The 27,835-nt window shown below is 40.7% G+C and overlaps 2 protein-coding genes across 2 annotated transcripts in view; one reads left to right on the top strand and one right to left on the bottom strand.

The window, feature by feature from the left end:
- Positions 1 to 1,497: 1,497 nt before the first annotated feature.
- On the top strand, positions 1,498 to 6,619 carry mesd (mesoderm development LRP chaperone). The gene is made up of 3 exons (XM_034127498.1): positions 1,498 to 1,653; positions 2,693 to 2,925; positions 5,632 to 6,619. The coding sequence occupies exons 1-3, from the start codon at positions 1,498 to 1,500 to the stop codon at positions 5,897 to 5,899; spliced, it is 657 nt and encodes a 218-aa protein (XP_033983389.1). The 3' UTR covers positions 5,900 to 6,619.
- Positions 6,620 to 11,541: 4,922 nt separating this feature from the next.
- cemip (cell migration inducing hyaluronidase 1) overlaps positions 11,542 to 27,835 on the bottom strand; it is a 200,242-nt gene continuing 183,948 nt past the window's right edge. The window contains exons 22-29 of the mRNA XM_034127484.1: positions 27,222 to 27,437; positions 23,895 to 24,106; positions 17,071 to 17,256; positions 16,458 to 16,662; positions 15,661 to 15,747; positions 15,256 to 15,413; positions 14,965 to 15,065; positions 11,542 to 14,560 (exon numbers count right to left, since the gene is read on the bottom strand). Coding sequence (XP_033983375.1) covers positions 14,433 to 14,560; positions 14,965 to 15,065; positions 15,256 to 15,413; positions 15,661 to 15,747; positions 16,458 to 16,662; positions 17,071 to 17,256; positions 23,895 to 24,106; positions 27,222 to 27,437 — 1,293 coding nt within the window. The 3' untranslated portion in view covers positions 11,542 to 14,432. The remainder of the gene's footprint in view (positions 14,561 to 14,964; positions 15,066 to 15,255; positions 15,414 to 15,660; positions 15,748 to 16,457; positions 16,663 to 17,070; positions 17,257 to 23,894; positions 24,107 to 27,221; positions 27,438 to 27,835) is intronic.

The raw sequence follows: 27,835 nt of genomic DNA on the forward strand, positions 1-27,835 counted from the left end.
GAGAAATCTCCAACGAGGCGTTTTGGGGCAGCATAGACTGTGTTAGAGTTGTACTCGCTATAGGGTGTACTTTGAGGGTTTTTGACTCTGCAGACCGTTTACATGCATAAAAACCTTCATAACACACAAGGGGACGGGTAATAACCGGAAAAGCTTGACATGGGACATTTAAATTCCATGTTTGAGTTAATAAAAGTATATTTTCATTACAAAATTGGGGCGATGTGTGGTCTGGGGTCCTCGTTAAAACACGTGCAGTTGTTTGTATGACATGACAATAAATCTTTGAATCTTGAATTGAATCGGACATCGAAATAAACATTACAAAAAAAAAAGGGTGGCGTGTAAAACAGTTTTATTTTGATCAGAAGAACGCGTCCCCACCACTTTTCAAAACAAAGTAAGGCCCCTGATGGTAACACTCTTTTCCTCTTGGTGGGATCTTGTGATGAACCCTGGGTGGATGTGAGTGCTGTACTGTCAGAGTGCAGCTGCACAGGGCACAGTGCCACTGGGTGGAGTCACCAGGAGAGGAGACGGCTCTACACTTTCTGATCTCTGAGCCATACAACTGCATGAACTCTGATGACCTCACTCCAACAGTGTGTCACGTAATATAGCAACATGCTAACTGAGGATCACAAGGATTTATTTACATCCTGCTCAGGATTGTAGCAGCAAAGTTGCAGTAAGAAACATTTATTAGCCTTAAGAACCGGCCTCATGTTATCTTTTTCTGTTTCCTTCCTCTGAACACAACGGAGGATCCTGCCTGACTCTGGATATGTTCTATTATTATGCTTTTTGACCAGATTTGCATACTACTGCATAAAAAACGCAAATTCAAACACAACACAAAACCCATCAGCTATTTGCAGCGTGTCTGAACTATTGTAACTGAAACTATTGTATTTGAATACATATTGTCCTTGGGCAAGACACTTGAGCCCAAAATTGGTCCTGTGGGGATTGCCCACATTATTGAATGTATATAAGTCGCATTGGGTAAAAGCGTCTATGTGTAATGTAATGTAATACCATTTAATGTATCATTCTGGTTCATTTCCATGTGTCTTTCTTATTATTAGCAACCCCAATCCAACAATGAATGTATACTACTAACAATGTAATGTGTGTTGATCCAAAGTGTGATGTATGTATCAAAATGTATATGGAATAGAACATTGATAAACTGTTGCTATCCTCGTCATTTAAATATTCACCTTTAATCTATTCATAGATATCTATTTTAAAAGGCTTCACGCTCTATAAAGGAATGAACAAGTTAAATAAACAAAACATTTGTGTTTAACAATCAATAACATACATCAACAGAAAACGGGGCAAAGTGTGACACATTGTGTTTCATTTTGCTTTATTTTGAAAATCCCTCACATGGTGAGAACGCCGCCGGTCAGGCTTTTACGGCTGGGACACGCCCCTCCCGTCTTGTGACCGGCAGAGTGCAGAGTCAATGAGAACACTCCATCTGTAAACATGGCGTCTGACTTCAGGTGGAGATGTGTGGTGCTCCTTCTCTGCACATATATGCTTTGTATATTAGCGACAGACAGCAAAATTAAGGCCAAGAAAAAGAAGGATATCCGAGACTACAATGATGCAGATATGGCGCGGCTCCTGGAACAATGGGAGGTAACGTTATGTTAGCTTTTCACTCAGGCAAACATAAGCTAACAACTAGCCTAGCTGTTAGCTAGGCATGTAGCTAGCATCATTAACAAGAAACATAATCAGAAACACATAACTGTGCAGAGGTGGAATGTTACTAAGTACATTTATTCAAGTATTGTACTTACAAATTACTTTACTAGTAATATTTTCATGTTATGCTACTTTATACTTTTACTCCATTACATTTTGTAAGAAAATATTATACTTTCTACTCAACTACATGTATTTTACATATTTAGTTACTAATTACTTTAATGATTTAGGTTATAAATGCAAAATAGAAATCAACTAATACATTATCATATATTATCATAGGTTAAGCAACCCAGTATTTTAAAATGTAGTTCAAATATGCCCCACTTTTATTAGTACCTTTGCATTTTTGTACTGAAAGTATGATTTGATGCTAATACTTTTTTACTTTTACCTAAGTACAATTTTGAATGCAGGACTTTTACTTGTAGCTAAGTATTTTTTACACTGCAGTATTGCTACTTTTGCTTAAGTAAATAATCTGAATACTTCTTCTAACAATCCGAATGGAGTATGTGCACACACATGTCATTATTTCAATCTGGGTTCTAAGTAGCTGTCAGTACTTACACACAGAACTACTGAAGAACATATAGACCGTTTACAGCTAACACAACACAAATCTAAACAGTTTGCTAAAAATGTTGTACATTACAATGTAACAAGCACTTAATTTACATGCACAAAGGTCATTAAAAAAATATGCATACATGTATGCAATATTAAAAAAAATAAGCATTCTGTCAGAGATGATTTTGACACGTGTATGAAGTGTTTTGAATTTCGGATGTGAAACATTCTGGGCTGTATGTTGTAAACAGATGTAAAGACACATTAACACTTTGAGTATTGTATGAACTAGTTTTAAAAAGACACGGCTATGATATTCAGATAATGTCATTAAAACGTTTTTGGACAATGCATTGATGACTCACCGTACATGGCTGCTCCTCCTCATGTTCCGCAGGAGGACGATGACATTGAGGAAGGGGACCTCCCCGAGCACAAGAGGTCTCCTCCTCCCATCGACTTCTCCAAGATGGACCCTTCCAAGCCTCAGGAGCTGCTGAAGATGTCCAAGAAGGGGAAGACTCTGATGGTGTTTGCCACAGTGTCGGGGGAGCCCACTGAGAAGGAGACGGAGGAGCTCACCGGCCTGTGGCAGGGCAGCCTCTTCAACGCCAACTACGACATCCAGAGGTACCTACTGTCTGACCTACTGTCTGACCTACTGTCTGACCTACTGTCTGACCTACTGTCTGACCTACTGTCTGACCTACTGTCTGACCTCCTTAAACATCAACTGACACTTTGCAGAGCAGCTGTTTAACAGTTTACTTTCTGTCAATTTGGTCACCATGAAGGATTTTTTAAATGTCTGTCAGGTGGACAATCAACTAATCAACTAATTAACTAATCATTTGAACAGCTACTAAGTGTTCAAAATAAACTTGCAGACAGATGGAAGAAGTACTCAGAGCTTGTACTTAAGTCAAAATACAAGTACCAGAGTGTAGGAATTCTCTGTTTCAAGTAAAAGTCCTGCATTGCAAATGTAAAGCTAAAGTACGAAAGTATTGAGTGGTGCAGTGATGACGTATTTTTGTAGGCCGACCCTGAAGTAAGCTGCATGGGTTCCCTCGACAAAAAAGCAACAGGATTTCTCCTTAGGATTTTGGAATATTGTAAAAAAATAAGATCTGTGGAAACGAACCTGTTAGATAAATGCACGTTTTGTTCAGCCGGATAATATCCACATGTCTACCTTACTTTTATCATTTTCTATCGATTAGATTTATGATTCGAAAATAGGGCTGAACGATTAATCGATTTGAAATCGAAATCACGATTTGAAATGATGCAATCAAAAAATCGCCAAGCCTGCGATATCTTTTGACATTTTTTGTTACTTTTTTTTTCTTGTGTGTCAGTCATCCACACCAATCAGAAGTGCTGTGCTCCACATGTACCAGCCATTGTTAACCAATCAGAAGTGGCCCATGATAGTTGGTGATAGACAGATTGATCCAATCACCTGCCAAGTATTTTTGAAAGTGCCTGCCCTTTCCAAATGGCTTCCAATGGAGCTTTCCTAGATGGTTTCTGAGTCAGGTTAGTGATGCTCCATCACATGTTTTACATCTATTACAGGGTGAATCTTAAACTGAAGCTTGACTTTAAAGCAACCCAACGGAAGTTTCATGTAAGTTTAGTTCTTTCACTCGTAGCTCGGGCTGCGGGGGTGCTAGAGACGGGAGCATGTTGATACGACCTTCCTAGCCGGAGATATGGCCGCATATTACAATAAACTTTCGCTGGGTCGCTTAAAAACAAAATCTCGAATCGCAATCGCAATATCTGTCAGAAAAATAGCAATTAGAATATTTCCCCAAATCGTGCAGCCCTATTAGAAAATCTAAAATAACTTAAAGTATTCATATGTTTTGATTATAATGATTGATCATGAAAGTGTTCTCAAAGCTGGTAAAGGTGCAGCTAGTTTGAATGACTTTGTATACTGCAGGGTAGCTTGTGAATTTACTCCAGGTGGAACTAAAGTCTGATTTAACACTTGATTATATTTCACATCATTCATCCACATCTGTGAAGTAACTAAAGGTATTAAATACATGTGGTGGAGTATAAGTACACCATTTACCTCTGAACTGAAGTGGGGTAGAAGTACAAAGTAGCAACAAAAATGTAAATACTCATACCTCATAATTGTATTTAAAGGTAGGGTAGGTAAGTTTGAGAAACCGGCTCGAGATACACTTTTTGTTATATTCCATGGAATGCTCTTAACATCCCGATAACAATGAATATCTTAAGTGCTTTGACAAAAAATCCATAAAAAAATGTCATCTGTGGAAGCCGTAATACTGTAAAAAGCACGACCAATCATTTTAGCCGGCTCGGCTAAAATAACTGGATGGCCTACCTGCCTGTCAGCCTTCCATCTGTGCACAAACTTATCTCGTGCCCTCATTGGTCATGTGCGCATTCGTGTGTGTTGGAGGAGGGGCTCTGTAAGGAAGTGGCAGATTTTCGCCGGTTGTGTATTTTCAAATTCTAGCGATCTCGAGCCGGTTTCTCAAACTTACCTACCCTACCTTTAAGTACAGTACTTGAGTAAATCTACTTAGCCCTTGTACCACTGTTAAGCATTAGGGGCTTTCTTCCTGTTTTTGAAAAAGAAGAAGCTCTCATCACAGTGAGCACAGCGACATCTGCTGGTTTCTAGAAATGATGTCAGCTGTTTATGACTGGAGCCAAAGCAGTGACAAATCTAGCTGCCCTTATGCGTTCACGTGGAGGGTCGACACATTAGGTGCTGTTCCAAACTCACTAATGGGGACTAGGAGTCAGCAAACCCTCAAACAGAAGAAGAAGAAGCAGCAACTTACATACTCAATACTGTGGGCAATCCCCACAGGAGCAATTTGGGGTGAAGTGTCTCAGGGACACAACGACATGCTGACTGCAGTGGGACTCGAACTTGCTATCCTCTGATTCGAAGATCAGAGCACTAACCCACTGCGCCACACGCCTCCCTATAGTTTATCACCACCGCTAAGCTAAAGGTGGCTAATTTTCGACGTGATGACGTTTAGTAGTCTCATTTAGTCACTTACTAGCAACCGGCATAAAAGCTTCAGATATTCAAGAGTGTTGTACGTTACTGTTGTACTTTATGTCAGAGAACAAAACCTTGTCAGTTTGTGGTAACCACAGACCTTATTTTTGGTATCTAACCCAAATTATGTACAAAAAACAGTTGACTTCGAGACAGGAAGTGCTAACTCATTTCAGGGTGTTAGTACTATTCTCCTCACTTCTTATTCCAACATAGCATATCACAGGAGCATCATATAAGTTCTGTGTTTCCTCCGTGTCCCCCTGCAGGTTCGTGGTGGGCTCCAACAGGGTGATCTTCATGCTGCGGGACGGCAGCTACGCCTGGGAGGTTAAAGACTTCCTGATCTCCCAGGAGCGCTGCGCGGACGTCACCGTGGAGGGACAAGTGTTCCCCGGGAAGGCCGGCAAAAAGGACGACAGCAAAGACAAGCAGCCCAATGAAGTCAACACTAAGAAGAAGGGCAAGAAGAAGTCTGAGAGCAAGAAGCCCGACCTGGAGGGAAACAGCGCCGGCCATCTGAAACAGGAGCTGTGATGGAACGGCACGCAGAGTGAGGACTCACAGGGTCTTCTGTCCCGTGGGCTGCAGGAGCATGTGACGATGCCTTTTCGGAGTCCTTGTTGCAGTGACAAGAACATTTTGCATTTTTCTGCCACAGAGTGAAATGCTCTTTAAAATCAGTGCTGTCTGGTTCCTTTAGTTACTTGTTGTTGTCCTAATATTGTCAGATGAAATCCATTACTTTTTATGTTGTTTTGAAAGGTACTCGTGGCAACAATTATAAACCTTTTTAATTTCTTTCTGTGCCAAGAGCCATGTTGAGTGAATGAAGTGTCTCCTGTAGACACATTATAGTTATTGATCAGACCTGCAGCTCTTGGTGTGTGTTGTGTTTGTTCACATCCAGCAGCATTTCACTATTTCACACACAAGTAGCACCTGCATTTCTGTTTGATTTTTCACAGAATATGAGAATAAAACATTTTTTTATACAATCACATGAGATGTGTAGTCTAAAACTGAACATTAAAAAGTATCTGGTTGGCTGCCTATATACTGTGTGTTCATCCTGGGCCAGGGCTAAGTTCTGAGTAAAGGAAATCTATTGGACAAAAAGGTGTGTGTTGTCTGGTAACAGTCATGGTTTTTCCCTTTTTCTGTTTCGACGTGACAGTCAGGCCTGTGAAGAAACGTATTTTTCCAGTTTGATGGGAAAGTTTTCTATACTAAGGTAATAAAAAAATATAGCTTTTGTACTGTTGTCCATATTCCCCATTGCGGTGTATAAGTGAATTGCACTTCTAAATATCACTTTAAGTACATTGATACAAAAGACACATCTCCTTATGCATTATGCTGAATGATGTCGATGCATTCAATTCCATCTCAGAGCTCGACATTATAAATGGCCCTCTGGCCCGGAGGCACTGATTAAACACCCCGGGCCAGCTGAACGTGCTTTCCACTTGCCTGCTCGGGCCAATCAAAATATTACTTAAAAATATAACAGTAAGACACAAATTCACATTGGCCTGTGGTATTGGTATTTTGACAAGCAGTTTTGTTAAATTGTTGTTACTGCTACAACATCAAATCAAATCAAATCAAATCAGGTTTTATTTATAAAGCACATTTTAAAAGCGATTTTTGGTCGAGCCAAAGTGCTGTACATGTAATAAAAAACACATTACTACAAAACACAATAAACGACAATAAATTACAACAGATATAACTTAAAAAACAAAATAAGAATAAAACACACGGAAAAGTCAGGAGTCGTGCTCCGCTCTAACTAGAAGGCCAGAGAGAAGAAGTGTGTTTTTAATGTGGATTTAAAAACCCCTAGGGTCTGGGCCGACCTCACATGGAGGGGCAAAGTGTTCCAGAGCCTGGGGCCAGCTGCTGCGAAGGCTCGGTGCCCTCTGGTTTTTAGCCTGGTCTTGGGCACTACCAGCAGCAGCTGGTCAGCAGACCTTAAAGCTCTGGCTGGGGTGTAGCGCTGGAGCAGTTCAGCTATATAGGCCGGAGCCAGCCCATTTAGTGCTTTAAAAACAAATAAAAGGATTTTAAAATCAATTCTGAACCGAACTGGAAGCCAGTGTAGTGAGGCCAGAATAGGGGTGATGTGGTCGCGCTTTTTGTGACCAGTCAACAAACGTGCAGCCGCGTTTTGGACTAGCTGTAAGCGTTTGATTGAGGCCTGGTCCATACCCACATACAGAGCGTTACAATAGTCCAGTCTTGAGGTTACAAAGGCGTTAATAACCCTTTCTAAGTCTTTAAAAGATAAATACGACTTGGTTTTGGCCAATAGTCTTATTTTAAAAAAGCAGGATTTTACTACTGTGCTAACCTGCTTGTCAAATTTAAAAGTGCTGGTGAATGTCACTCCAAGGTTCATGACCGAGGGGAGGATGTTTTTTTTTATAGAGCCCAGAATATCAACCGGAGAGGCTGGAGGTTGGGGTCCAAAAAAGATGACCTCAGTCTTGCTCTCGTTGAGGTTGAGGAAGTTTTTGCTCAGCCAGGATTTTATCTCTGCTAAGCAGTCCATCAGCTGCTGTAGTGAGTGTGTGACATTTGCTTTTAGAGGCAGATATATCTGTACATCGTCGGCGTAGCAGTGGAAGGGAATGTTATGTTTTGTGAGTATTGAACCTAGGGGCAGTATGTACAGTAGGAAAAGGATGGGGCCCAGAATCGAGCCTTGGGGAACCCCACAGGTAAGAGGGGCTTTGGCAGAGGAGAAGGCACCTAGCTGTACCGAGAAGCTACGGTCTGTCAGGTAGGACCTGAACCATGCAAGGGCAGAGCCTGTGATGCCTGCGGACTGTTCAAGCCGTGACAACAGGATGCTATGGTCCACAGTGTCAAAGGCAGCTGTCAGGTCTAACAGCACCAAGACAGCTGGGCTACCTGAGTCGGCGGCTAGGAGCAGATCATTAAAAACTCTTAAAAGAGCTGTTTCAGTGCTGTGCATGGGTTTGAAGCCAGACTGAAACTTTTCATGGATTCCATGCGTGGTTAAAAAGGACTGCAGCTGGGCGTAGACTACTCGCTCCAGGGCTTTAGATAAAAAAAGGCAGCTGGGAGATGGGCCTAAAATTTGCGAGAATGGAAGGGTCGAGATTTTTCTTTTTAAGGAGTGGCTTAACCACGGCATGTTTGAAGGCAGCTGGGACACATCCTGAGGTAAGAGAGGTGTTTAAAAGTAATAAAATACTTGCTCCAACTGATTCTAAAACATCTCTGAGAACATAGCATTTTGTGAGGCGGACGTCGGTATTGGATGAAAGGCAGAGAGCTGTCACCGAAGGAGAGTGACAGGGAGTATGAGAAGAAGAAGAAGAAGAGAACGTTTCAGCCACACTGGCTTGATAGGTGGAGTTTGCTTCAATATGATGCCAATATAAACAAGGTCTTTTTTCGGCTCTGTACATCAGTGCTGACAAGTAAGTGAAGAGTAGAAAATATAAAGGTATATTCGGTATAGGGAAATGTCCCAGCAGTGCAGGATAATGAATGTTATAGGCTACTATAACTCATTACATAGCCATTATATGTATACCTCCTGATAACCACAGGAAGGCAGAAAGCGCATTTTAAAAATAATAAAACTCATAGCAGAAATGTCACCGTCAACAATGACCACAATATAATTATTTTAGTAAACCAATTATGAACAATTGTTTATAGAAATATATAGTAGCTAGTTATAGTGGCTATATACTTATCTACATATGATATTCAAGTAGCAGGTCAGATGTGAGATTTGTGCTTGTTTAGGGACTCCACTGTTCCAGGGCCAGGTATCAGAGCGCTCCACATGACAAGTATGTTTAAGGACTGCTCCTGGGCCAGTGGTATTGAAAATCTACTGGCCAGTCGAATTTTAACCTTAATTTTATTTAGGTGGTAATGCAGGCATATTCACTTCATAAAAGCCAAACCAAGTACTATTGCATACGTTTAAAATGTGCTAAACTCTTAAAAAAAAAAGGTTTGAAGTGGATTTGGGCAGATAGTGAAGGTAGTCAAGGAGCAGTGTGTTGTGGGATAACTTATAGGTTGAAAACCATTGAGCTGCTGACCAGATGGTCACCTACAGGCAGATCAGCCAGGGAGACAAGCAGTGGGTCAGGACTGGACCTTTCCTCTGGGTGGTGTAGCGTCTCTGCAGGAGCAGGTTGTAGCATGATAATTGCAGTATCCACACACAGCGTTGTTCTTGGGAACCATGCTCAGTGCTTTTTACCACAGGGGGGAAGTAACTAAGTACATTTACTCAAGTACTACACTTAAGTAAAATGTTGAGATACTTGTACTAATTTCCATTTCTTGCTACTTTGTACTTCTACTCCACTACAGTTCAGAGGTAAATTGTGTACTTTTACTCCACTACATGTATTTAATACCTTTAGTTACTTTACAGATGTGGATGAATGATGTGAAATATAATCAAGTGTTAAATCAGACTTTAGTTCCACCTGGAACTAAAGCTACCCTGCAGTATACAAAGTCATTCAAACTAGCTGCACCTTCACCAGCTTTGAGAACACTTTCATGATCAATCATTATAAAACATATCATATTATTCTGAAAAGGACCAATCTGCACAATGACTACTTTTACTGTCGCTACTTTCACTATATTTTGATGATAATACTTTTCTACTTTTACTTGAGTAACTTTTTGAATGTAGGACTTTGACTTTACACTCTGGTCCTTCTACTTAAAGTGGACCTATCATGCTATATTTGAATAATATATTGTAGGGCCATACCTATATAAAACATGTCTGTGAAGTTTTTTTTTCAAAATACCAAACAGATCATGCATTTTAGCCATGCCTCATTTCGCTCTATTTGCTCTTTTCCAGCCCTGTTTTTGCAAGGGCTGATTCTGTGAGAAGTCTTCTTCGCTGCTTTTGAGGCAGACTAAAGCGCCACTTACAGGCCTGGCATATGTACTACAGCGTCTCCAGCGCTTTCGAGCGGCAATGGCCGTGGCTGTGGCCCAACCCCACATTCCCCTGATAGGTGGAGAGTTGGCCATATAGGCGGAGCTCCCTGTTTCTGACATCAGAACAATTTCAAATCTGTATCAGCTCCGTTGCAGCCCCATTTTTAGAGATTTGGGTATGGAGGAAAAGAGAGAGGGTTGTGTTTTCTGACACTTGGTGAGTTCCCTGACACACCGGGGACACATATTCATGTATAAAAGACGTACAACAGTGCATTTTGCATGATAGGTCCCCTTTAAGTACAAGATCTGAGTACTTCTACGACCTCTGCTTTTTACTTATATTGATTTTCTTATTTTAATTATTCAAGAAGACCTGTTCCTATAGTAACAAAATGACATATTGTTCACATAACCTAAACAGCTGAATGAGAAATTACAGAACATTTTATTTGACGGATTTCATGATGGTGGATTACTGACTGTTTGAAGTGGGGGCTGAAATCAGTTTTTTAAGTTGTTTCAATTCAATTCAATTCAAAACCTTTATTTATCCAGGTGAAATCCCATTGAGATCATTGATCTCTTTTTCAAGGGAGACCTGCAGCAGTAGGTTCCACATGAAGACATAAAAACATAAACAACAGAACAACAAAAGGACATCATACAGCAACAATTACAGGGATTACAATTTACATATCTATCCACATGTACAGGTACCAACAGCATCTGATTGTGTAGCATCCAACCGAGCTTTAAAAACATGTAGTGGTACCAGATTGGTAATTTTCCATTCTTTTTGCAGACTGTTCCAAGTTAGTGGAGCTGCACATCTAAAAGATTTCTTCCCTAAAACAGTCCTAGCACTTGGCACATTTAATAAAACCACAGCATGAGATCTCAGGCAATAACTACTTTCAATTCGCCGAGAGATCAGGGAGCAGATATAAGATGGTAGTTTATCCAACATGGCTTTGTAAATACAGCAGCCCACAGTACAGTTTACAACCTTCCCATTTTCTTGTTTGTTTTGCTGTGTGCTTTGCAGTATTATGTGTAATGCAGTGAGCAAATAGTCCCTGGTCCTTCTGATCTGTGATTTACCCCCACCTGCTGCTGAGAGTAGGAAACATGATACACATATTACACTTTTTTCAAGAAGACACTGTGGTATTTTGCTTTTGTTTTGGACAAATACATGTGCAGACACAGCGTCATTCAGACAAACATCATTTATTTCTGTACAAAAGTCCTGAAAGAAATTCAAATTCATGGAGCTTCATTACTTTACAAGCCCAAGCCACATATACAACACATCCAGGTGAACAGTGAGAAGAAGCCAACTATACTAAGTGTCATATTCCTGTATGCAGTATGAGTGTCTGCCACAAACCTTTAAATGGACCTATATGGTTTCTTACATACACTGTACAGGACAGTATGAAACCAAATGCAGGTATGTTCATCAAATAAAAGCTGGCCCTTGTAGATTGGATACACTGTGTCTGTACAATAAATAAGTATAAAATATAACTCTTAGCAATCTGTGGATTTTTAAAAACACATTAAACATACAAAACACTAAATTACTGTGACGACATCCGAAAAAAGACCAGCTATTTCGGCATGGGGAGGGGATTTTTTTTTACCGCCAAATTGAAAGAAAGGTCTCTTTGTAATTTTGAAGAGGAAATTGCACATTTAAACATTCCTTGACTTAACATTTGATTTAATCTTTTATATTTTGATGGACTTCTTGCTGGTTCACTCCACAGATGGATGGATCACAAACACAGATATAGAAAAAACATTGGAGGAGAACATCACAATATCAAGTGCTCAGAATGAAACAGAGCAGGTAAACAACCACGGGTCTGGATGCAAAACACGTAACGTTTCTCTTTTTGTTTCTTCTTCTTCTCTTTTCTCTCTTTTAACAGTTTTGTCAAACAAAGCAGGCATATAACCAAGCAAAGAAACACTCCACACCACAGAGTCCCTGCATGGGAAGATGCTCGCTGAAGTACAAACTCTATACATGCGTTAGATTAGCTAGCTCACGCTCGTAGCATTGCTCCCTCTGCTCATATACAGGCTTGCAGTCGCATCATAAAAACGCTAAGCAACTGGCGGTCTATTGGAGAATCAGCCAGTCATTCAACAAGTATCAAACAACCAGGCTGGAAACAGACTCTTGGAAATATTTGTTGTTAAATGATCAACATAAATGAATAAATGTGAATAATCGAATATTTTTGTTGTTGTTGATGTAGGTTATCTTCCCCGCCTCTAATAAAACCTCAATTATACAACTATTATTTTACGAGACATTATACTCAGCTCTTTTACTTCGGTAAAAGTAGTTATACCACAGTTTTAGAAATACTCAAGTCAAAGTCCTGCATTTAAAGGCCTCACTTTGCGTTTGGGGTTTTCCCTTTCTACCTCCCATCAGGCCTGCTAAATCTTCTTGATTACCATGAAAAGCTGAAGGATGTGGTCGAGGAAGGGGCATCTGGCCTATTTTGCTCCTTTTAAATGGGCACAAAACTCAATCTCTCGTTGAGCACTATACCCTATATCTGCCAATGTCTTCCCTTATTTGGAATGTAATAAACCCATCCAATCACTGTCATTTCTCTCAAGTTCTCTTTTTTTTCATTCTTCCCTCAATTACTTCTATCTTCTCACAGCATCGTATAACTGTGCCATCAGTATGGAGTAAAAAGGTTTGATGGTCACACCGTGTAAATCTCCCTACCTACACGCTGACTATGTTTGTGACTTTCCACAACCAACAATCACCTCCAATTCAACCAGTGATTGACTTGGTGTTTGCAGAGGTGTGAGACTTTATCATTTTCCACTCTGTTCTGTTCCAGGCAATAAATGCCTTTCAGAAGAGAATGGCCGAAAGTGTGTGTGTTTATCAACACTTTGAAAACTATCACATCTCGCCCTTCTGCAAAGTCTTCACCCTCCGCTGAAAGACTTCCATTTTGCATTTAGACAGGTTCGAAACAACACATTGTAGGAACTAGATCATTTCATGCAAAGCTCGACCATATACATCACCAAACAGCTCTTTCTAACAGTACCACACCACAGGGTATCAACATGTGGCTGTAGATGTCAGACTGCTGGGGTAAATCAATAGTGAAGTCTTTTAGAGGACTGTTTATGTTTCTATATCAAAGTTTTACAAGGTGCACCTTTATGTTGAACAAATCTTTTACTTTAGCTCACAAGCTAAAATAAGGTCAACAAAATACTTCTATTAGGGATGTCAATGACAGTAAATGTTACGGAAAAACAATCAGACCTATTAATCCATGGATGTATGAAAAGACCTGGAAACACCGTCGGATTCAAGACCCTGTTCATTCCTTTTAAAGTTGCTCAGTGGCGCATTAAGCCCAAAATGGAGCAACTGGAGATTCAGAGAGTGACCGGCGACTTTGGCCGCTAGACTACTTGAGTTGTCTTTAAGGGCCGCCTCCGATTACCCGCTCTCGGCTCATTCAAATGAATAGAGGGAAAATAACTCTGGCTTCAGATTTTTGCGCATGTTATAACTTCTAGACTCAATGATGTAAATAATGACTATACAAGTCGTTGTACTGGGTAGTTCAAGTCAATTGGAACACTTTTTTTTGGGTCAACGACGTCACAGACTGAAACGACAGATGTAGTACCACCGTTTGGACACTACGAAAAATGCCCTTTTACTGCCAACGCACTTCCTTGGTCTGTTCTGTGCCACTGTTAGCTTAGCTGTTAGCATACAATATGGCCGCCAGAGAATGTGTTGAACCTTGACTCCCTCTACTGAATCTCTTACCCACTCTGACACACTTCATCTCTGGCCCTGGGACAGCTTAATCCCCTTTACATTACACCAAATCATATCATTCTTTCTCACCGCCAAACTTAAAATAAAAACACATCCTGGACAATGGCTTGGAGCAACTGACTATGCAGTGCTGGCAGTGTGTATGTGTAAGTGGGTGCATTTCTGGGGGGATAGGAGGTGGTGGTGGTGGGGGTGGAATTGTGTTTAGTATCTCCTGGGGGCTACTTAGTCTCTTGGTTGTCCTCCCCACTCTCATAGCTTCATCTTGTGGACCACAGGGATGGGCAGCACCTGATGGATCTTGGCTCGCTCGGAGTGTACTTCCATACGGATCCAGTCAGGGTGGAAGGAGCCCTTGAAGCCCACGAAAGCCATTTTATCTGCAGGAAAAACAAAAACAGCTAGTGAAATCCTCTGGGCGCAAGGGTGTTTTAGCGTTGATCTATGAATGTCCTTTTGCTTGATCAGATATGAGTCGTTGGGTTCAGATTGTTGGGTGTTTTCACATTTTTCTTCCTTTTGGTTCTGCAGTTTTTTGATGGATGTGTACTTGTAATTCAACAAAGACAGTTTTGGCGGCCAGGTTGTCTCCTTTTACAACTGCTGACGATTAATAATATTCAAATAGTAATATTTGGACCTGGTTAAAATGCAACCAATAAAACAACAGGGCCATCAGCTGTGTTTCTGTTGAAAATGCTACATGTTTTTATCAATGTATTTAACGTACATTGTAGCCACTGAGTAAATGTATCTCCGTAGACCTTGTTAAAGTTATAGATACCTTTCAATTTGATACTTTTGTCTGCTCCAAGTCTTTCCAGGACTTTGGTCCAGGGTCCTCGGGTCAGCAGCCGGCCCTTGGACGTAATGAGGACGATGGAACTGAAGAAAGGTTAAGAGAGACAGAGAGGGTTTCTTTGAAATCCCATTGAGTTGTAGTGGAGTAAAGTGCAGGTTACTCTTTTTGCACTTACAATTTGTAAGTTACAAACAATACTTGAGTAAAAGTACTGTCCACCACTGAAAATGCTGCTGCGGAATGTATTGTAGTTGAACAGAAACTGGTGTTTACCCGTCTCTCAGTCCGCTGACATAGTTGTCTATCTGTGCAGGGATGCCCTGTAGGATGGAGTTCCTGAAGCTTTTGTTCTCCACCAACTTCCCATCATGCCCGTCAATTACTGTCAGCTGCACCCCGTCTTCTGGTTGGTACATCTTCTTGCCGTTCACCTGTCACAACAGATCCACTCGATTACACTACAGTGTGATCTATAAGGACAGAACTAAACATTGCATTAATGTCGAAGTGGCTACATGTCATGGGTGTACAAGGGAAATTGTGTCCCTCTATGATGCTCTCTAAATATTGTACATTGTCAGCATTTCTGTTCTGTAGCCCGTAACCATTGGTTGCAGTCTTCAACCAAAGTGTGTGTAACTCTACTGATGTGCTGTGTGTATGACAAAAAAGTTATACCTCAGTAAAGGCAAAGTCCTCCTTGATGTGGAAGAACCGAGTGCTGTAGGACTCCAGGATGACTTCCAGGAAGTGTTCTGGTGATTGCTGAGAGTAAACAGGCAAATAAACAGAGTTGGAATTAATGCACAACATTTGGCATTTCACAGAAGCAATTTAAAGTCACACCTCACTCACCACACTTTCAATCACAGAGCTAAGAGAAGGATTTTACATTTCCAAGGACTGCTGTAGGGAAATTAAGATTTGAGTAGCAACACAAATAAACAACAGCAAGAAAGTGGCTGGATGTAGAGTTGAAGAGGATGTAAATAAGGTTGCAAAAAATGGGCATTCATTACATTGTATTTCTACAGATATACATGCCTACAAAGTTTTAAACAATTGTTTGTTTGTTTTTTTCGTTATTTGTTTCTTATTTTCAGAAAAGAATTGAGACAATACTACCATGCGAGTTAGTTAACCCTTAAATGGTTTCTGTATCCTGGGGGATACATTAATTTGACAGGCTGTGTCCATTTGTAATATGGTCGTAATAACAGTGTAATTACGGTGTAAGATGGCTACAATAGGGTGTAATATGGGTGTAATATTGATTTTGCATGCCTTTAAGGGTTGATGTTCTTCTGAAGGCATGAACACACACACACACACACACACACACACACACACACACACACACACACACACACACACACACACACACACACACACACACACACACACACACACACACACACACACACACACACCACTACAACTGTCTTTATTTACAGCAATGTGAAATATATTCTCACCAGCCTGGCATTAGGTATCTTTCTGGGCATGGGCACATCCACAACGGGCATCTCAGCGTGTCGGGGGTAGGCCTGGGCCATGCAGTTGCTGGGGGGGCTGCCTTTGGGGATGACGGCGGTGATCTTCACCCTCTCACAGCCCTTTGCAGAGCAGAAGGCAAACTGCTCCCTCTCGTTGTGAGCCTTCACCTTCAGGAAGAGCAGGCTGCAACACACAGGAAAGCTTTGTTATAAACACGTATCAACTTTTGAATAATCATAAAAACATACGTATCTCATAAATATAAATCTCCACACATCATTCTCAGCAAATATCTTATAGTTACATGAAAACTAAGTCTTCATTAGAAGACAATTCCCTAATACATAAAATGTATAATGGTTTATAATAGTGTTATAAGTAATGTTTTCTTGTGTGAGGTAAACTAATGTAGTGTTGTGTTTGTTTGTGTTTCTGTGTGTGTGTATTTGTATTTGATACTAAGTGAGGCCCGATAACAGGGAGCACACCAATGGCATGGGCCACCAACAGTTTTCGGGCCTGGTGTGTGTGTGTGTGTGTGTGTGTGTGTGTGTGTGTGTGTGTGTGTGTGTGTGTGTGTGTGTGTCTGACCCAGTGTCCTCCTCCCAGTAGTAGTAGCCTCGGGCCAGCTGGGAGTGGTTGACCTTGTCCATCTGCGTGGTCCTCATGAAGACGCCGGTCTTGCGGGTCTGCTTGGTCAGGCGGTTGTGGATGTCGGCGATGACGGTGAAAGTGGTGCCTTGTGGGTAACAGAGGCCAATGTTGATCCAGTCATTCCTGAAACATCCCAAACAGAGTACGGATTTGATTTCACAGCAAATCCTCTTTTCACATCGAGCAAACAACACACACTGTTATTATTATTTCTACCTTTATTTAATCAGGGGAACAGAGCTGAACAAATTAGTTAATCAAAACATATAAAGTAAATAATATTTTAATAAATATTTGTTTCAACAACTTATAATGAAAAAAAGATACTATGGCTTTAGCTTGTCTGCTAAATATATAGTTAACTGAATATATTTTGGGATTTTTTTTCCGTTGGCTTAACAAAAAGTAGATTGATGATCAAAATAACTGCTCAAGTAAGTGATAATGAAATATAGGGCACAGCTGGGGTGAAATGGCATTCAAATATGTGGTGTGAAAATATGGAAGCGTAACTTATGTTCATGTGAATGGGTGGCAAATTGCAAGTTGTTGTTATTTATAGGTTATAATGCTATTATTTTACTGGTCCGGCCCACTTCAGATGTATGTGGCCCCTGAACTAAAAGGAGTTTGAGACCCCTGCTTTATAGAAACAGCCACTCATGCAGTTTTCCTCTGTGACCTGTAGATGGGGCCATTGGTGTGTGCACCATCCATTGAAATAAACTGGCTCCACACTAAGGGGGGGGGGACTCAGGCCACGGGGAATAGCTGCCATGCTTGAGATGACAACTGGCTTTCATGCAGTTAAAGTAGCTTCGGGCTTCACTGCAAACACCCTCTGAAGGGCGGAGCGCACCGCGAGGCGCTCCACATTCTGTGGTGACTCTTGGTAAATAGCAGAGTGACAGGAATGAGCTGAGGGCCCTCATCCGTTTACTGCCCTCACCATGAAGTCTCTGAGGGACATCAGGAGCATTTGCAGAAAGCATTTAGGAGGAATCATTTTCCAAAACCAAATTAATGTTGACAGTTGACTTCCCATGTAATCTTTCACAATAACATGTATGTCTCCCTCTGTCTGTAGTCTTTCTGGATAATAATCTGTTAGGACACACCATACAGTGGGGGACATTTACTCGAGTACTGTTCTTAGATACAATTTTTAGTTGTTCACGTTATGCTATTTAAAACTGAATCTCATTATATGATATGTGTTAGTTGCTATATTACGCATATTAATAACATCATTATATTTGTAAAGAAGATGAATGCCAGTATGTTGCTGTACTATGAAGGTAGATATGGTGCAAAATGCGAGAGCGTGTAAAACCTGATGTGAGCACTTGCAGAAAAGAAATCTGAGCTTGTGTGCATACATTTACACTTGTATAAAATATCCATGTATCTGTGAACCACATTTGAAGTCACAGAAGAAAAAAAAAGTTTTGTAGCTTGTAGAAAAAAATGAACTTTGTGATGAAATGTTCACTTGCAGAAAAATATATATATTTTTAAATATATTTTCCATTACAACTGCAACTTGGTTATTACAACCTCTCAAATCAGTCATTACAACTTCACGAATCTGCTCTGTGGCAGTATAAATCGACAAATCTGCGGCCTTGACTTTTGCTACACTTCTTGCGATGAATGTGTCGCTAAAGTAATTTTCACCTGTAGATGTGGGGGGAGGGAGGGGGGTTGGAGCGAAGGGGCGGAGCTATCAGAACGACGAGGCGCAAACTCGGGTCAGTCACAGCCATGTCAGGTTGAACCGGATGACTGCGGGGCCCTGCATGTTGCCCCTTTCACACCAACGCCGTTCCAGAGCCGGTCCGGAGCTTGTGCCTGATAAGCACCGGTTTTTCCTGTTCACGCCGCAGCGGAGACGGCTCTTTTCCACGAAAACCAGTTCTTACCAAGCTCGAAAAAAGTGTCGGTCTAGAACATAGACTGTATATATAAAGGTCTAGAAGCAAGAACCGCATAGCCTACGTCACGCTTACGTCGGTTGTCATGTCCGACTATCACAAGTAGAATCATAATGAAAAATACGCCGGTAAAATGTGCCTGTAGAAAACAGCTTAGGCCTATGCCACAAGTTATAGCAACAAGCTACAAGTAGCCTAGTCAATATAGTCAGTTTAGCTTTGGTTGCTATGCTAACATCACCCATTTTATACCAGAGAAACTTTCATAACAGCGTTGTGATGCCAAACAGCGTCAATTCAGACTGACACACATTCACTTAAGGGGAACTGGGGATATTTATCAGCTGCTTGTGTGACAGTCAGACAGTGAATACTTTAGAGCCGTGTGAGCTAACCCGGAGCTAACGGGAGAATAAACTCCGGTGGAAGAGCAGCACTGCAGCGGTCGGTAAATGCCGCTGTAACACATTCATAAACAATAAACCATGGCACTCTGGAGAAAAGTATAAGGTTGGAGAAGTCGTTATTTAATTTAATCTGGCTTCGTATGATTAAAAGTAACACGATCATCGACCCGACGCAGTCCCCCATTGTTGTTGTTGTGAGCGAAGCACGGAGCTAGAACGGGAGCTGCGTTGGTGTGAAAGGGGCAACAGTAGTCACTTGTGTGTGACTGACCCGAGAGCCTCGTCGTTCTGATAGCTCCGCCCCTTCGCTCCAACCCCCCTCTCTCCCCCCACATCTACAGGCGACACATTCATCGCAAGAAGTGTAGCAAAAGTCAAGGCCGCAGATTCGTCGATTTATACTGCCACAGAGCAGATTCGTGACGTTGTAATGACTGATTTAAGAGGTTGTAATAACCAAGTTGTAATGGAAAATATATTTAAAAATATATATATTTTTCTGCAAGTGAACATTTCATCACTAAGTTCATTTTTTTTCTACAAGCTACAAAACTTTTTTTTCTTTCTGTGACTTCAAATTTGGTTCACGTGGATATTTTATACAAGTGTAAATGTATGCACACAAGCTCAGATTTTTTTTCTGCAAGTGCTCACATCAGGTTTTACACGCTCTCGCATTTTGCACCATATCTACCTTCATACTGTACTTTCATAACCGATCATTCAGGATTTTAACCCTTTAACTGCCAGTTTGAAAACATGAATTTGCGTTTTCTATGAAAAACGTGCACAAAAAGGCAGTTATTTTCCATATAATAAATGTTGGGGGGTTGGCTTTTTTTTTTCATCACAGTCTTGGATATGTCAAAGATTAGCAACAACATTGATTTTGGTGCATTATTAGTTTTTGCACAGAATCAGATTAACCTGTTAAGCCCTGAGCCTGTTTTTCTGGTCTCAGGCTCGAAAATGACATTCCCAGAACAAATGACCATATCTTCCCTTCTAAAAGGGTTAAATTAATAATCTTTATTCTCAAAGTAATGATAAACCTGTGAGTTGGATGTAGAAAAGTCAGAACAATATAGATGTTTTTTATTTTAAAGAAAATTCAGATTTTACATAGTAAAAAACTGTAAATTATAGTGTCCGTCCAAAAATTATTTTTTACTTATAGTGAAAACTACCCTTGGATGATGGTAAGGTAGACTAAAAGCTTTAGGAATCCAAAGTACAACATATAATAAGTACCCTGTATCAAGATTGATGCAAAACAAGTGACATTTGACCTTTTTAGAGAGATTTAGCCAAAAACACTCCACCTCTGAGGTGATTTGGGTGGCAATGTTTTTCTTTTCATATCTCTGGAACCCATTGGTCGATTTTGATGGTTGACACCTCTTTCTGACCGTTAGAGCCAATAGAATCAAAGGGGGAGTCCCCCACACACACTCATTGTAAAACAAAAAGGTGGGGGCTTTGCGCATGTAATTTTGCATTAGAGTGAAACTATCTCTAGCTCTGACATCTAGAAACGGAAAAGCAGTCTCAATGCTCATGGATTATCAGAAATAATTTCAAAGGGACACAGACACATTGGATTAACCTATGGATTAACTTCAGCAGCGTTTTTATCGTTTTAATGACATTGAAGACCACTTTGGAGAGACTACAGAACCAAGGTAAGCATGTTAGCATTTTTAGCTACCTAGCGCCACCTGTTTTGATGTCTGTTTTTGTTTATAACGTCCACTCTTACACACATACATTCTCCTTTTACATACATATATTTTCACTTCAATGATTTTTTAAGATTGACAAACATGTGTAATTCATGGCACAATTCAAACGGGATCGAAAGATAAGTTTTCTCTCTCCATTGAATTCAATACATAATTTTTCCGAAATAAGGTCCCATGGACCGGAAGTAGATGGGCGTGACTTCGCCACTCTATTGCACTAAGAAGCTTATTGCACTGTATATATACATATATATATGTATATATATATTAGGGCTGTCAGTCGATTAAAATATTTAATCGCGATTAATCGCATGATTGTCCATAGTTAATCGCGATTAATCGCAAATTAATCGCACATTTTTTATCTGTTCTAAATGTACCTTAGAGGGATATCTTTCAAGTTTTTAATACTCTTATCAACATATGAGTGGACAAATATGCTTTATATGTTTGTTTATTATCATTTGAACAATGACAAATATTCTCATGAATATTAAACACAACAACCTCTGAACATAACAAATATTCGCCTCAATTCAACCTGGAACCTCTCTCATACAATAATACTGTGTGTGTGTGTGTGTGTGTGTGTGTGTGTGTGTGTGTGTGTGTGTGTGTGTGTGTGTGTGTGTGTGTGTGTGTGTGTGTGTGTGTGAGAATGTGGAGACACTGTGATGGATCGTTGGAGCTATGTGCAGCTCAAGGCATATATGCTCGAATGGGAGCTGCCTGGACGCTGCAATCATGTTGCGCGCACTATCCGTGCTGAGTGTGCTGACTTTTCGTACAATGTCCCACTGTCTGGCTACCTGCATAAAGTCAAGTGCTCGGCGCAGTTGTCGGCGAAATGTCATTGAAACAGCTCCTTATATCGTTAGCGCAGCTAGCTAGCACCAGATGCTAACAACAACAACACGTAAGGTGTGCCTCGCTCGCGCCACACATACACACACCCTCCCGGTCCTCCCGATGGCCAGTCCGGGCCTGCCAGTGAGCGTGGAAGTGTGGTCTGCCACAAGCGGGCAGCAGGAGCGGGGCTGTCAGCATCAGCTTGTCGATGGTATTTTACACTCGATGCGCTCTGAAACTACGGCGGCCGAGGACAAAAAATACACATGCGTTAATCGCGTTAAAATAATTAGTGGCGTTAATTTTTTTTTGCGTTAACGCGTTATTAACACGTTAACTTGACAGCCCTAATATATATATATATGTATGTATATATATGTATACAGACTGGTTAAGCCGGCCAGGTTATATGCCTTTTTTGGAGCCCTTTTTTGCAATATTTATTAAAATGTCACTATTTATTTAAACAAACCACTATCTGAGGATAATACAAGCAACCATAAAACGCCCTTTATCTAGAGAGCCATTGAAGCCCATGAAGAATTTATCCTTCCACAAATCTTTTCATCTGCTGTATTAATAAAGTTGCCACGTGTTTTCAAATTCAGATTAAGGCACTATCTGTGCAGAACATTGAACATATTCTTCATTTGCAGTATTTTATTTTAAAAGTGTTCAGAAAGACTGCATCAATGATATATATATATATATATATATATAATATGAATATTTGTATTAACTTCAACCAAAGTCAATTTAAATAGCGGGCAAAAATTGGTTAATTGCCATGGATGTGGTGTTGTATTTCAACTATTTTAGGCAGAAAAACGTATATTGACTAAACCTTTTTTAATAATTTACTATTTAGAAAGGTTTTTGTGAGAAATAATTTCAAAATTAAACTTTTTTTTCCTTTTGTATTTAAATTTGAAATGTTTGCACACAACATTATTAATGTATACATTTTCATTTCATGAAGTGGAGGGGTTTTTATACTATAAAGCAGCTGCTGGCAGAAAATACTGTAAGAATCACCCACATTCAATCTTAGATTACATGACATGTTACTTGTTAGACGCTTTTATCCAAAGCGACTTACATACTCAATACTGTGAGCAATCCCCACAGGAGCAATTTGGGGTGAAGTGTCTCAGGGACACAACGATATGCTGACTGCCGTGGGGTTTGTGCTCCCCTGATCCGAACACCAATGCACTAGTCCACTGCGCCACAGCCGCCCCAGATTAGAGCAATGGTTTAGTGACTCTCCTGCTGTGCCAAATCTGGTTAAAGAGTGTTGGTTGTCCCTGCTAAAAATCATATTACTGAAACACTTCCAATTGATTTGGTTATTTGAGAAACAACAGTGGCTGCATGATAATTAAACATATTCTCAATCGGTCCTATATGGGTCAGTGAATTTAAAGTCTACGTGCCATATGTTATTTCTTATATTGGTTTATCTGGCTTGTCTGTCTTTTTCGTGTGTTTAATACCCTTTATTTTAGTAAAGGTTGTTGTGCTATTTAGACTTTGTAATTGTTGTACATGTACAGTTATGATTGTTATATTGGCTTGTATGATCTTTTATCTGCCTAGAGACTGCAAATGAAAATGATCCGTTTGGCTAATTTGAATTTATATGTGCTGGCAAACAAAAGTAAATGATTCTCACCTGTTCAAACAGAGAGTACCTGCTGTTAACATGTCGGTGTGTGTGTGTGTGTGTGTGTGTGTGTGTGTGTGTGTGTGTGTGTGTGTGTGTGTGTGTGTGTGTGTGTGTGTGTGTGTGTGTGTGTGTGTGTGTGTGTGTGTGTGTGTACACTGACCTGTTGAAGTTGATGAGCCAGATGGTGACCTCAGTGGGCGCTGCCTGGTCCCAGTGGATGGTGTAGCCTTTGGCCAGCGTGACCACCGGCTGGAACTGCTGGTAGTGCTTCTTCTTGCCCAGAGCGCCCTCTAGAGTCAGGGGGCGGTCAGGGTACTCATCCTTCACCATGTGCATGTTCAGGTTGGCAGGGTTACGGGTCTGGACGTAGATCTGAAGGAAAAAAAACATGGAGATATAAGGTTGATTAAAATAGTAATTATTGTAATGTTCCCTCACCTGCCTTGGTGAGGGCCAAGCATTTCATGTTCAACATAGATGAAGAAATGCTGTGAACTGGCTTTGAATTAGCAGACAGAAACAACATTCCTGTACCAAACAACTCAGGTTTTAACCTGAAAAGGTTTGTTGGTCAATTTACCCACGATGGATCAATTTACCCCTTGACGTGGATCAATTTACCCTTTGGATGAGGCAAGTTAAGCCACAAGAGAAGTCATATTTTCATGGCTCTTTGTGATAGATGCATTATTTTCATTTTGATTGACGGAATACATCCTGAAGTAAAGGTTGTTGTTTTCATTTGACTTCTATCTAATATTTCCTTGCCTAGATGAAAACATAAGTACAAATTGGCTCATCTTACCCCACTCTGTCCTAGATAGATAGATAGATAGAGAGATAGATAGAGAGATAGATAGATAGATAGATGGATGGATGGATAGATAGATAGATAGATAGATAGATAGATAGATAGATAGATAGATAGATAGATACTTTACTTATGCCAAGTTGGGAAATTGTTTCGTCACAGCAGCATTTTGAAGGTCAATGTACAAGAATAACAAGTTCCTCTCCATTCTTTCGACAGAGCCGAGAACGGCCGTGGCACTGCTATTTGGAGGCGGGGCTTAAAGAATGCAGTGTGTGCTCTATGGGTCAAGATCACAATCAGTTTTTGTCGTAAGAAGTCATGTAACATTGTGTTTGTGCTTGTCTTACTCTGTGTGAGAAGTTGTATTGTATTATCTCATTGTACCATTGCTTCTTTCTTTCCTTCTTAAGCCCCTGTCACACTGTCCCGAAATTGACACCAGATGGACACAAGATAAAGGAAATGTTCAAATTTGGCTCTGATCGTAACAACATCGGGCCATTCGTGAGGGCATCTTAAGCCATCATATGACCGCCGGTTGAGTTTCTCAGGCTCCGTCAGCAACTTCGTGAGCGGTGGCAAAATCTATGGCATGCCAAAAAATTGCCGAAGGACCTTGCGAAGGTTCATTTTCGTGTTGAATTTGTGTGTCCATTTTGCCCTTCGTAAGGCACTCGTGAGGGCATCTTGTAATATCGTGTCATCTTCGTCTGATCATCGGTGCCATCGGGCATTTTTCGCCTCACGAAGACAATACGAAGGAAACAAGAAGCTGCCCGATTGTCTTAGGAAGGCAACACGACTACGTGAAGCCCTCGCAATGCCGTCGTGTAGCCATCGTATTATAGTACGATTACATCGAGATTGCATTTATTGCACAACAAAATCATGTAAACATATTATGTAAATAACCCAATTTGTGTTCTGTGAAACTGAAAAGGATATGACGTTGTTTTTGTTACTTTCGTTGCAGTTGTATGTCTTAAATGTAATTTAGGTTAACTTCCTGTTTTATTTAGATGCTTTTATTTTGAAGGCGAGTTTACGCTGTTGACAGGAAGTTGTTGTTGCTATGGAAACAACATGACGGAGATAAGTAATATCTTATAATCTACATATAAAGACGGAGAAAGTAAAGAATAAAGTGTATGTTTAAATGTTAGCACCCCCCGAAGAGGCACAAGCTCTTACGTTGAGTCTGGATACATTCTAAATCGTCAGTAAAGTTTACGACCATATTTTCGTGTGTGGTTCGGGTGCCATCGTGTGGCCTTCTGTAGGCATCATACTTGCTTCGGCTGTTGCTCGGCTGTTGACCAAGTTCGGGGCCATCTTCGTGCGAAATTCACAATTCCATATTCGTGTGTCCATCTGGTGTCAATTTCGGGACAGTGTGACAGGGGCTTTAAGAACGTGTCCTTAGTTTGCCTTTAGTGCTGGCTGGTGTGTGTTTTTGTTTTTGAGTTATTGAACATATTTGGGTTTTACAATTCAGTTTCCTCTCTTATTTTGTTACCTCCGTGTTCCCTTAGAGTTTTGGAGAACGTAGCAAACGGAAAAAATATGTTGAAGGGAAAATAAAACAAACTTTTTGTTACTATTGAAATGTTGAAATCATAAGCAATACAGCACCCTGGCCCAGTTTAAACTCAGTCTGTTATGACCAGACACTTGTTGTGGAAAATGGATATTGCTGACTTCATAACTGACATTACTGACACATTTGTGGAATTCATCATTCTTCTCACTCTTCAGTGGTTGAAGAAACAACTTTTGAATAAGAGGGCTTTTTTAAAGTTGTTTGAGGGCGCTTTGAAAGAGATAAGCCAGATGTTACCCCTTGGTTCCAGTATGTAAGCTAAACATGACCTGTGTTGAACTGTGTACAGGACAAAGAGATACATTCTTAAAACTCTGGTTGAAAGTACATGCACATTTCCCAAAACACATTCAATACATTACATTTTAGAAAAATCCTAAATAAAACCTCACCTGTGTCTAAGAGTCCTTCTGGCATTGCTAATTTTCCTGATAACTGCCAACATCGAGTGCGCTAGAATTTGAAAATACACAACCGGAGAAAATCTGCCACTTCCTTACAGAGCCCCTCCTCCAACACGCACGAACGCGCACATGACCAATGAGGGCACGAGATAAGTTTGTGCACAGATGGAAGGCTGACAGGCAGGTAGGCCATCCAGTTATTTTAGCCGGGCCGGCTAAAATGATTGGTCGTACTTTTTACAGTACTACGGCTTCCACAGATGACACTTTTTATGGATTTGTTGTCAAAGCACTTAAGATATTCATTGCTATCGGGATGTTAAGAGCATTCCACGGAATATAACAAAAAGTGTATCTCGAGCCGGTTTCTCAAACTTACCTACCCTACCTTTAATGTAATTACACACAACAAAAAGTAATGATCTAATTTCAACAAAGGGGTATTACAACATATTCATGACTTTCTAAATACTTTAATTGTTAATGAATGTATTAAACGACTGCTGAAAAGGGTGTAAAAATAAGTAAATTAGTGTTTGCGAAGCCTGATTTGTGAGGATAAGTGTGTGTGTGTGTGTGTGTGTGTGTGTGTGTGTGTGTATGTGTGTGTGTGTGTGTGTGTGTGTGTGTATGTGTGTGTGTGTGTGTGTGTGTGAGAGGCCGGCCCACCTGGGCGTAGCGGCCGCTGCAGATGGCAGCCTTCCAGTCGGGCACGTCGATGCAGTCGGGGTGCCGCAGCAGCCAGTTGTCCTCCTTCACCAGGAAGGCTCCGGGGTATTCGCTGACCGAGCCGTCCATGTCGTGGAAGATGGTGGTCTTGTCCCCGTCCATCTGCATCTTGTTGAACCAGGGGCCCGGCTCCCCAAAGAACACCCGAGACGTGATCTACAGAGGGCCGGAGCGACAGGAGTCATTAGGAGCTGCCCATACTGAGTATTCATGTGTTCATGACCATTTCTATCCAATATAAAAGCCTGAACAAACTGACTTCACTCCACTTTATACTCTTACAGAGATGGAAAGGCTTAAAAACACATCTATGGCTCCCTATTTCAATTTTCACACACAACACTTAATCTGATTCTTACACATGTAGTAAATTGGATGGAAGCTGGAGTTCAGAGTGCCTCAATTAATTTCATCAATTGCATTAAAGGTGGGGTATGTAATTTTGGAGAAACCAGCTCGAGTGCGCTAGGATTTGAAAGTACACAAACGGAAAAAATCTGCCACTTCCTTCAGACTTCCTTACAGAGCCCCTCCTCCAACACACACGAACGCGC

This window comes from Trematomus bernacchii, unplaced genomic scaffold (assembly GCF_902827165.1).
Source record: "Trematomus bernacchii unplaced genomic scaffold, fTreBer1.1, whole genome shotgun sequence".
NCBI classification, from domain to species: Eukaryota; Metazoa; Chordata; class Actinopteri; order Perciformes; family Nototheniidae; genus Trematomus; species Trematomus bernacchii.